Source organism: Excalfactoria chinensis, chromosome 17, assembly GCF_039878825.1.
Source record: "Excalfactoria chinensis isolate bCotChi1 chromosome 17, bCotChi1.hap2, whole genome shotgun sequence".
NCBI classification, from domain to species: Eukaryota; Metazoa; Chordata; class Aves; order Galliformes; family Phasianidae; genus Excalfactoria; species Excalfactoria chinensis.
Window position 1 is genome coordinate 4,677,432 of NC_092841.1, and position 12,222 is coordinate 4,689,653.

Below are 12,222 nucleotides of genomic sequence, written 5' to 3' on the forward strand. Positions count from 1 at the left end.
GACACTGCTGCGTCTGACTCCACTGGGAATGAAACACTGACTCCAGTACTTCTGGGCTCATCGCTTTCTGCCCGCCTTGACTTCATGCTCTGCTCTCAAGACTAAGAATTAATCCTATATTCCTCACTCAGGATTCCCAGTATGTGCAGCAAAGTGCAGAGCGCCCAGCTGCACACCAGCAGTGAGCTGTGGGAGGAGCACCCAACAACCTGGGATGTGTCAGAGCTGCGGAGCACCACGAGCCCTAGGAAGACGTGCCACCATGCTGGATGGAGCCCAGCTCAGCAGCGTTCCTTATCTGAGCTCCTGCTCCACTTTAAGCAAGTGCACTCTTTGCTCAGAAATGCCTATAGCCAATGCACACAGAGCCAGGGGTGCGGAACTGGGCGGCTCCCCCTGCAGCTCTGATAAGCTAAAAACAGATGGAAGGTCTAAGCCAGTTACGTGGAGCACATGATAAAATTCCTTGCTAAACTGGGGCCCGAGTCAGCGTGAGCTTAGGGTGGAACTCCAATAAACGGAGGAGGAAGAACAGGAGCAAGAACGGAGCCAAAGGTTCTCCTGGGGTGAGGGCTGGGCCCCTGCGAATGGGGAAGCAACGTGACCCGACAGAAGGAGGGATGGTGCGGCTGTTCTGTGCTGGGGCTGCAGAGCAGGAATTTCCTCGTGGGAGCGCTGCCAGGAGGGTGAGGAAACGGCTTGTTTTTCGAGGCATGGAGAGACGAAGAACGGAGGGGTTGGGCCAAAGGCTCTCGAGCAGTGCTGCAGGGGCTGCCACTGACAGCACTCATGGTGCTGCGAGCTGTGCTACCTAAAAGAGCTTTCTTTTGGCTTTACGAAGCGGGGTGAAGTAATAGAGCTCATCTCTTGTGCGTGTCCACGCTCAGCATTCAGATCTATAGCAATGGCTGGGGGAGCCAGGAACAAAAAGTCTCAGTGCCAGACTTCATCCTTGGTTCTGAAGCTCAAACATCAGCCAGGTTCAGGAACTAACACTGAGATCAGTGTTAGTTGTGTGTGTAAGAGCATGGCTTCACCGGGCAAAAATGCAGCAGAGCTAAAAAATAAATAAATCCATGAAACCAAATCCCAACAGCGCCCAAAACAAAGCTGTACGAGGGCTCTGCACACTGCGCCAGCTGAAAGCTCAGAGCAGCGCTATGGGGACATATTGCCACCGCACAGAGGGAAAGAGGACTTCATGCCTGAAGGACCTCCGTGATTACATCACCATTTCATGGCACCATCTGCAATAGTGGGAACCTAAAAATGGGAACTTCCTCTCGGAGGAGACAGCAGTGCCTGCGCTCCCCTTCCACCAGAGAAACTGTTGTGAACTGACTCTTCTGCAGCACGTGGAGGGAAGGAAGCACAGAGCTCACCCTGAGGCTGAGGTGTTGGGGGGTCTCGGTCTCTTTTCACGCCAAGGATCACAGATCAGTGAGGAACTCAGATCAGTTAGGAACTCCTTGTTGCTCGGAAACTCCAGTCACAGCCATATCAAATTGCTGTAGCAGTAGCTTGCATGGAAAAATAACACGCAGGATATTTTTATCTTTAGCTGCCTTAATGAAATATAGCAGATGGAAATAAAGAGGAGAAGCCCATCCTGTGTGACTCGCCATCTGTCTGGGGATCAGCAACAGGTCCGACACGGATCACAGCTCAAAAATTACTGAGTAATTAACATCAGTCTTCAAGCTACCTCACAGCTCTTCACTCTCATTGCAGTGCCACTCAGAGCTCACCTGTGAGATACGTGCTCACAGCACAGCCTTCATTTCAGAGCACAAGACCTCAGGCTGAGCCCCAAAGGCTCCTGCAGTTCTTCATGGAGGTGGCAACGGTCTCAGAGCCGTGTGGGACACAGTGCTGGGATCCTAAAGGTCATTCCTGATCTGGATGTTTGTGTCCTGCCTGCGGTTCTGCAGCGTTGGGCCCAGCACAGAACCATCCCCTCCATTGGCTTCGTAATGTCAATGCGGGGTTAAGAGCTCTTACTCCAAACTCAACGTCACCTGTTGGCTTTGCTGCTGGCACGCAGCTGTTCCGAGTCAGTGCAGGAGCTGCTCAGGAATCTGGCCCTCCAAACCGCTCCGGTTACCTCTGTGCTCTGCTGGCTGGGAGGAAGCCTGTCAGGGCTGGTGACATCCTAAACAGGCACACAGCCTCAGGCACTGCTAAAGGTCAGGAGCTGGGCGCTGTGCAGCAGATATTTGCTCAGTGCTGTCATCGCTCTCCCCTCTGCTCACACACGCCGTGTCACTGCAGCTCGCTCTCGCTTCCTTTCTGGGAAAATCAATGCTTTGTCACAAAGTTTGGTGTTTCACTGCTGCAGAATATTGCTAATTCATCTCCTGCAATGGGATATCACTATCAGGCAGCTTTAACCTTGCTTATTGCCTCCACTCTGCCAGCTCCTACAGTTTGTTTGATCCCATTCTGGTTTTGTGCTTTAAGAGCACAGCGCTCTGGGACTGCATAGGAACAAAAGCTCCGAGCTCCCTGTGCTGGGGGGAAACACCGCTGCCCTGATCCCTTCTGAGGGTGCCACAGTACCCACCTCACTGCCTGGACGCTGTAACTGCATTTACCCAGCAAACAGCAACTAAATTACCCTCACGCAGGGCTCAGGGGACGTGGCACAGCTGCTGCTCCAGGGGTGCAGCCATCAGATGCGGACCACAGCGCTGTCCTCCCACTGCACCCACATTAAGACCCACAGCTCTCCAGCATCTTGAGCCCAGAGCATCCTGGAGGGACATGGGTGGGATCCACACAGCGGCGTGCTGCTGCCCTCACACTGCAGGCACAGAGAGGCTGTGGCAGCAGAGGGATGGAGCTGCGCTCACTCTCATCCCGGTCTGAGCCTTCAGAGCTGGAAACATAGAGCAGCTCCAAGGCCTGAAGGGTTCCAGAGCACAGTGCATCCACTGGCTTGTGTCTGAAGATGGTTTCCACTACAGCAGCGGTATGAAGCCATCACAGAACCCCCCCAGGCCCTTGACTTTGAGCCACACAATGCCCAGAGATATATATAGAAAAATGACTGCCGGGCTGATCAACTGCTGCCAAAAAGCTCCATCCCACCCTTCAGCACCAGAGCTGAACCCTCCAGCACAGCATCCCTACATACAGATGCCCGCTGCTTTGCATCTCCCACACAACCTCCAGCCAACTCCTGAACCACTGAAAAGCCGCAGTGTGAGCAGGTGGGCTCCTCCAGGGCTGCTTCCACCAAATGACCAGGAGGTCACCCCAAAGCCAACGCACCGCCCCACTTCCAGATCCTCCTCCATTCTGTGCTTGGAAGCGGCTCAGGGTGACGTGGGGTGCTGCTCCCGGCTGTGCCTCACAGCTCAGCTGCAGGAGGTGCCCCAAACACAGCTCTGCACCCCGCAGTCCTGTGGCCCTTTGGCTGCAGCTGCTCAGTGAGCATCTGCCCCCCCCTTACCCCCCCTTCAGAGCTCCCCCTGCACCACACAGAGATAAAAATACACCAGCAGCTGCTGCCCACCTGGTGCTGGGCCAAGATTGGGAAACAGCAACAAGAAACTGAAAATAAAAGGCCAAAGAGAGACAGATAGGGCCACGCAGCAGAAGCGAGAGCACTAAAAATAGCAGTGATGTGACGCGGCACCACAATGCATCCCAGCTCCCCCCCCCAACAGCCCGCGGCCGCCCCGTGGCCGAGCTCCAGCAGCACCAGCACACAGCGCAGCACAGCACCTGCCCGGCCCCTGAACACAGCACAGCGCTGCAGTGGACACGGCCGATGGAAACAGCAGCGCCAGCCCCAGGGCTCCTCTCCAGTGCCCGATCTTTGGCTGCTGCAAAGAGAGGATGCCGCGTGTGACAGCGAGTAGAAAGTTTCCTTTTTAATTCCTGCCGAATTATTTCACGTTGCTGCTGCTGCTGCTCCCTGGGAGCGCTGACTCAAACACTGCGGCACTGACAGAGGAGAATCCCAGCAGCACTGCAGCCCCCGGGACAACCCTGCTCTGCTCCCAGCTGGGGAAGGGACATGAACCATGAACAGCGTTCAGCCTCGAGAGGTATTCACAACCAGAATGAAACCAGACAGGTTCTAACACTGTGTGTGACTTAACCCACTGTGACCCGGACCAAAGCCCACACAGAACACAGGGCACGTGGGCTGCCAATGGTGCAAAGCCCCTCTCAGAGCCCAGCACGTGGTACTGGGACCCAAGGGGTTCAATGCTGGCTGTGGGGAAAGGGGACGGGCCCCAGAGCTGGGTTTGACTCAGAAGAACTGAAAAGCCACAGTTCTCTCTCCCTATTTTTGGCCTCAGGTTTCTGGATGTCTCTGCCTACTCCCCAGAAGATGTGACAAGGAGTGGGTTTGAGATAGTAACAATACGACAGTGAGTCCAAGAGCAGCTCAGGATGAAAGTCAGCACTGCTATGGGGTGGGAGCACCCAGAAGTAGGGGCTGGGTAGTGGCCCTGGGAACAGACATAGGACAGAGAACCTCCCCACGAGGACAGTGGCACCATAAGGTCAAACCCAGCCAACCGTGGCCCCAGGATCACCTGGACCCAGCACTCCCTGTGCCGGCCTCACCACACACAGCAGTGGAAGTGAAAAGCAGATGTGGAATCCAGGAAGGCAGAGCCACCCCATAGAGACAGCAGCCCAGAGCAGCGCTGCTCTTCTTTGCTCAGCAGCCACCTGAGAGCCCCAAGGCCACAGGAGGGAAGAGGTCAGCAGTGCTTCTGCTCATGAAAACAGGTGTGAGGAGCACCCACATGAACCCTGCCCATGTTTCCCAGCATCTTTAACAAAGAAGTGGGTTATTCCAAGCTCTGGCTGCAGTGGGCTGAACAGGTCCCAGCTTGGAAGAGAAATCCCTGCAGCACAACCTATCCAACAGCTGGGGGAAAGGCAAGGGCAAGCAGTTTTCTGAGCCTTTTGATGATCAAACACCCAAATTCGCCTTTTCTTCAACCGCTGACACAGGGACTTCACCCTTAAGAACTGCTGAAGCAAACCTGAAACTTGCCTGCTGACAGAAGGCAGGGAGTATAGAGCAGTCTCGTCTCTCCCCACGTCTCCACGTGGTCTGTAGGTTCTTAGAGCACCATCTTGTGTTCGAAGACAACAAATCGTTCCGAGTGGATTCATCCCTTTTAGAACCACAAACAGGCAGTAAACCATCCCCACCACACCACGCTCAGGTGTTCGGAAAGGCAGGGGAACTACTCAGAACTGGGCCTGTCATCTCAGTGCTCTTCACAGAAGTTTACAACCACACGAGGCTGCACTGATAAGTCCTGAAGCCAAGCACAGCCCAAGGCCAAAAAGCTCCTTCCTGGTATTCTCCTGCAGCAGAATTAAGGGGCAACAGAGATGATCACAATGCTAAATAACACCTACAGACTGCATTGCTCAAGGAGCTTTCACATAGACATGAGGAAAACGAAAGGGAGTGGATGGCAACAAAAACCAATCCCTCAGTTTGGTTTAATAATCCCTTGTAGGAAAATCTGAAGAATCAAGTTACTTACCCACATGCAAGGCAGGCTGGGAGAAATAAGCTTTGACCTTGCCAGAATGAAGGCAGGTGATGCTTCTTCCTATTTAATACACACACAGTCGGCACAATGCAATGAGATCCCCATGAAAGGATGCACTGAGAATCAACACTGAGAAGAGGGAAGCTATTCTGTGCACCTGTTCTGGGGAGGCAACAAGGCAAATGACCTGCAAGAAAAGCCCAAAGACACAAGACCACAAAGAAAACACCAACCCGATGCATGTTTCATATACATATTTATATATATATTTCATGTACAAAGTTACATTCTGAACCCCATGGATTCAATAATAGAAATAAATACTGAAATAACTACACTGCTATATGAGCTTTTCTGCTCACAGAAAAGAAGCCTCAACTTTTAACAGACAGCAAGTGTAACGCTGTAGTATCCATCTCGGATTACAGAGGCAAGTAAAATTCAGCGTTAAGTGTTCAACAGACAAAACTTCCAAAAATTACAGACCATAAAATGCTTAAAATATGTTTAAAAGATTGAGAAATGTGCATCAACAAAACTAACAAAGGAAACTTAATCTTGTTAGAGGGCGGGAGAGGCATTTAGTGTATAGAAAAATGCTTTGAGGTGCAACGTAAGTTGTTACAATATGGCATAACCCTGTTAGAAAAAAAACCATTTCATGTCCTTAAATTGCTGTATTTGAGTTTACTGTGTCGCAGTTTACAGAGCAGGGCCTTCACAAGACCCTGCTGAGACAGGGTCTCTTACAAGAGTGCTAAGTCAGGTTTAAACCTTTGGTAACTTTTATAATACTCACATGGAAATAAATAGTTACACAGCATTTTAAAAGGCGCACGTCCTTTAGAACAGTTAGTATAATAAAACAGATGGAACATTTGTTTGTTACTAAGGCAGCCTATGATAAAGTGTCTATGCTCTGCCAGCTCTATCCGATCCAATGCAGGAAGACCTTGACAAGAAGTGGACAATGCAGCAGCTTACACAACGCATCCCACCTTTACTGTGCAAACACCCTCACCCAGGCAAGCACTGCACTGCATATTTTGTGCTTGAAACGTTCCCAAAGTATTAACAAGCTGTAGCTATTGAGACATCAGCTCCTATCTATATGATGCTTTAATTACACGAGTGTATGCACAAACACTCCGGGGACTATTTCTAGGGGTGTGTGTCACCTCAGTGCCTGGGGATTTGCTTGATTTAGATTACGGAGCTTATAAATCCCAATGCAGTGTGATGAGAACAGGGACTCAATTTTACTGTACCTTAGGACAGGGGGTAACATTTTGAAATGAGAAATGCAGAGAAGCGCACGTGCCTTTTATCTCACAAGGCGGCACACAGTCAACCTACTGCCTTCTTCAAAAGCCATTCTACTTTTGGACAGAAGCAATCATTGCTAAAAACCAGCATGAGGTGGCCTGCTGAGGTGACTGAATGGCACGGTGGACCTGACGTGTTTGGTAAAAGACCAGGTATGTGCTTGCCAGATCAAACTGCTCCGCTTCAGGGCAGTCAAACCGTTCAGAGCAAACAGATCATCAGTTACAAATAAAACGCTGTACAGGAACCAAGGAACAGAATTGTGCGTTTGTTTTTCTTCTGAGAACATGAGAACGTGACAGTCAAACAGTGAGTACAAGCTTTGGAAAGCAGAGGGAAATAAATTTAGGAAGATGGCAAGAGAAACAATGGAACTGCACCACTCAGTGAAGATTCTGCACAGCCGTAAAGAAGTGTAGACAGTGTTTTTCTTAGACACCCCAATTTCCTAAGTTAATTCAGATGTGCTTCAATTCAGCATACATGTCTTTGTGAGTTTTAAACAGGCCTCTACAAGAGCGTTAAGTCAGTTTACTTTCTGCATTCCTATTCCAGACTTCACAATTAAGCCGGAGTAGTTTAAGAGTAACTTTAAAGATGAATTTGGAAAGCAAATTATGAACAACATGCTCTCGTCACTTTTGGCATTCTGAAGAGAAAAATACTACCAAGATATTAGACTTCTTTAATAAGGATTTTTTACTACATAGTTTGTGTCCTAAATACATATTTACGAGAGGAACCGTTGCATACAAAATATGTCGCTTAAAAAGTATTTATACATATAAATCTAACCAATAGACCTGAATGGAGTTTTTCTGGTTTATCAGCTATGATATGCATTTGAAAAAGCTGCCTAAATATATATTTACACAATAGTCCTCAGCTAAATGTGTTCATTTAAAAAATTAAGAAAATATATAAACACATGTCTGCCTGATAGACCAGAACTGCTCCTATTGCATAAAAATGTTTAGGCAGTTTTAAAGTGTTTCATCACTTACTTCTCTGAAGCTGTTCAGCACTCACGGATTAGTCCCAGTCTTGTCGGGGTAAATGCTGGAAGTTCATTAAAACCCCTCCAACTTTTTCTTTTTAGAGAACAAATGAAAGAGCAAATTGGGGTTTTTAAATATTCTGAAGAACAGAAATCATGAATTGGTTAAGTGAGGTCTGATGCCAAATGTAGGAAAATCAATGTAAAAGGAAGACAGTCTTCAACTCACACTTATGGTTAAAAAAATAGATGGTGAGTAGATAGAATGTCAGCCTGATATTAGAGTCTCTTGACTTTCCAATTTACTCCATTCTCAGCATTACCTGCTAACACTGCTACACGTTTTGGGCAGGACTAAATGGGAGTATGCAGCTACAAGAAATATACTTTGTACCTTGTCACCCGGCACTAAAGTTCATTTACAATCTCACTTGGGCAGGATGCATTTTTCCTGTACACTCTCAGTCTTTTCTCGTGCTCTAATCGAGGTCTTTCACCTTCACACACACAGTGACTCATGAGTTCGACCAGCTAGGCAGAGAAGATCATTCTAGTGATTAGGACATATGGAGATAAGACAAGGAAAAACAAATAAAAACAAGGCGTATTCCCTGTTCAAGAACTCCACGATGATATTTAACCTTAAATCGTCCTAAGGACACCCTTTAGAAGCAGAGTTGTTCAGGTGTATCTGTGCCAGGAAGGTGGGAAAAACTCTATGTTTGAAATTGCTGATTGAGGGCAGCAGTTCTCAAACTTTAAGGTTCAACAGTGAAAACACGACATTTTATTTAAATATCGTCACTTCTATACAATCTCCTCTTCCCCCCCCAAGAAATTTTGATGAAAATAACAAATTAATCTGTATACATGATGTAAACAAGACTTTCCAGGCTTGGAAACAATAGTTGGAACAATTTGCTTCAGCTCTCACTGAATATTTGGATGAGCCCTGATAATCCTATAATTTGCCTTTTTTTTTTTCCCCCCTAAATACTCTGGGAATAACTTTGCTGTTTTACTCAATGCATCATACAGTGAAATGAAGCTCAGTCGTAGTAAAGCCAAACTCAAGTGAGATTTACCAAAGAAGTGAACTACATCAGATTGTTGTGGTACAGTAAAACTAATGCCTCGATTGCTTATTATGGTGTGCACACCAGTTTTGAGAGAGTTCTGATTTCATTATACTGTTCCATGTAACAAAGGTGCAGTAAAACAGCACAAGCTAATTCCTGTATAGTTAAAGGTCTGACAGATTTGCAATATAAAAGTTAGACAGCAAAGAAATGCTTCAACATCATGTAGTGAAACAGGTCTCACAAAATAAAAAACATGCAGAAGCGCTTTTTTTTTTTTCCTTTTCTTTTTAGTTTAAGGTCTCCAAGATGCATCCTACAGGCTCACTCACTGCCATACATTACTTGCCACACTATTAAGTGACTCCTCTCAGCTTTGGCTACGGAAGGTTCAAGTTGTAGAGCTTCTCCAAGAAGTTCAGATTCTCCACCTTCATCACCTGAAAAACAACAGCTTTGATTGAGGCAAACAATGAAAACACAACACCAAATGGAGCTAAAGGAATGCCATCTAGATTTATAACACTACTAAGACAGTAGTTGCCATGCACTCGTAAGAGAATATTCACAAGCTTGAGTGTATGCATCCCAAATGGAAAGTTGGTCACCTAGTTGTTTCAGAGCCTCGCATTCTGATGGTCACATTCAATTCTAGAATATTAACTGTGTTTTGCTTTTAATTACAGCTTTATGACTGTGCTGAACTCTTTGTGACATGAGGCAACTTGGATCAAAGGGGACAGACTAACCACTAACTAACCACATTCAGGCAGCGATAAGCATCACTCCAATAGCAGTCTTGTGGTACAGGATAGATTAAATGGGAGCTTACTGATAGCTTCAGGACAGTGTCAAGTCACAGTTTGGCTAATTTTCTCATTAGATTACTTTGGAGACGTGAGGAGCCTAAATACAGAATAGACCAAACTTGTTCTTGATCCAGTTTGCTTACACCACTGTAGTAATGGCCGAGTCAATGCAGCTATACTTCTGAAGTGTTAAGTACAGCTTTATATCACTCTACAAGGACAGCAAAGTGCATGCTTGGTACATGGCTACCCCTAGCTTACCTAGAATGAGCACAGAACTTTAGCATCCCACTACAACGTGACAAGGAATTGCCGCAGTCCTGTGGCACTCCACTGGGGTTACCAGCAGGAACAGGCTTCACACTGGAGATGATAAGTTGGGCTGGCGTTTGTAGGTTTTGTTTTGGGGTTGGTAGTGTGTGTGTGTGTGTATGTTTTCTTTCTTTCTTTCTTTGCTTTTTAAACACCACTGGAGATTGATGAAAGGTCAGAATAAAGAGCTGGGAGTGATTCTGGAGCACTTTTCCCTCACACTTTCCAGCCACAGATTCTAAACATTGAACATTCTTGTTATATTTTCCCGAAGAATCAATTAAAAGGATATTTACATAAGAGATCATTTATGGGCTGCATCATGCAGAACTGCTGTCCAAAAAAAGTAGCAATCAAAACAGGATGAGCATCTAAAGGTAACAGTGAAATACCCATTCCCTTTTCCCTTAAGCACAAGTACATTTGTGTTCAAGTGTTGTTCACCTAATACTTAAATATGAAAACTGACCATAAAAGGTCAGTTAACTGAGGTCATTTTCTAGTAGCTTGAGTCAGAAGGCTTCCATCTTTCACAGTAAGATTGAATACATGACTCCCATGCACAGTTTCAAATGTGTGCTTTCACAGTCTCTCTCAGAGGTCATGATTTACTGGAAGGAGAAGTGGAAACTGAAGATGTGTGCATGAGAATAAAGATGTTTCTAATACACTTGCTTAGTAACCACTTGAGAACCGACTAACCACAGAACTGCATTCACAATGGAAGTTCTGATATCTAAGGTGCCTTCATCATGAAGAGGTTACAACTGCCTTTTAAGCTCAGTATTTCTTACCCATTCTGAAGTCAATATATCCTTCTCCACCACTTATCACCAACATCGATTTTATGGGACCCTGGCTGAAGGACTCTTGGACTGGCTTGTCACTTGTTAGCTCTGTTCCACTACTACCCTGTGGGCAAACAACCTGACCTGTATAAAAAACACAGAACGCGTTTTTAGGCCACATCTCACAGTAATGCCACCTGCACTTGGTCAGCTAATATACTCCGCTGTGGATTCTAGCACCTCTTCAGCAAGAGGCAAAAAAAAGAAACTAGCTGTGCTCTGATTTTATCTCTCTAAAGAGATGAAGTCAGGTCAGTTCAATGCAAGTCAGAATTAAATGCCTCTTGGTAGAATTCACAGCACTGGCAGATCTAGAGAATGACATTGAAACAGACTTAAGGACTTTTTCAGACACACAACTGAAATGATTCAGCACATCAGCCCAGTAACCAAACTTCTGTCATTTACTTCCAGCACCGAGTGCATACACAATTGCTGAGAGGGTCATTTCATCAGTACTACAGAGCTTCTGGAAAACTCTCATTTTATTTCTTTTAAACCAAAATTCTTCCCTTTGGGGGTTCTCCCTTGGTAGCGGTTCTTTCTTGCAGCAAGTCAGATTCTGAAATCAGACCTCAAGTCACCCAGCATTTGACCACCCTCTCAACAGAGACGTACTCAGATTCAGGCAGCACCTTTTCCCAGACAAAAACAAAGCACTTCTTTGTCATCAAGGCCTTCCCGCCCACCCCCACCTTTAAACAACACCATACTGAAGAATCAGAAAAGTCTCACCAATCAAAATGTAATAAACCTGTTTTTGATACACTTGCTAAAAAACTACGCTTATGAAGCAAAGGAGGACAAAAACTTCATTTGAGGAAGGGCAATAAAAAGCTCACCAGGAACTGCGACAAAGAATTTGACAGCATCACGGTGCCCATGGAAGCAAAGCTGTGCGTGTGCCATTGAACAATATGGTATGAAGGTTCCTGGAGTCACTTTGTCACTGTTCTCATCTCCATATACACGAATTACACTACCTGGACGGTTTCCAGAGCCTGCGGCTGCTTTATTAGCTGTAAAAGAAGAAAACGAGTGTTTTCTACTTGAAAATACAAATTACAGAAATGGTTATTTGTTAAGGAACCTTATGGTACCATCTAAAAGCTACAGCCAACTCAGATAAAAATGAAACAGGAGGGCAGCAGTGCCAATTCAAGACAGAGCTGGAAAAAAAAGAGATTGCATGCTTCGTTATTTTGAGTACATTAGAAAATGGAGCAGGATTCTTATTAGTCTAGCATAAACAACAGATTTTAATATCCTACTTTTGGAAAAAAACAATTTTTGAAAGGACTATTATCTTCTATA

The 12,222-nt window shown here is 46.2% G+C and overlaps 1 protein-coding gene across 9 annotated transcripts in view; it reads right to left on the bottom strand.

Annotated features, from left to right (window-relative positions):
• Positions 1-5,776: 5,776 nt before the first annotated feature.
• SPAG9 (sperm associated antigen 9) overlaps positions 5,777-12,222 on the bottom strand; it is a 57,585-nt gene continuing 51,139 nt past the window's right edge. For all 9 annotated transcript variants that reach the window (XM_072352012.1, XM_072352011.1, XM_072352014.1 and 6 more), the window contains 3 exons: positions 11,751-11,927; positions 10,855-10,992; positions 5,777-9,379 (listed from right to left, as the gene is read on the bottom strand). In XM_072352012.1, the coding sequence (XP_072208113.1) occupies positions 9,264-9,379; positions 10,855-10,992; positions 11,751-11,927 (431 nt within the window). In that variant the 3' untranslated portion in view covers positions 5,777-9,263. The remainder of the gene's footprint in view (positions 9,380-10,854; positions 10,993-11,750; positions 11,928-12,222) is intronic.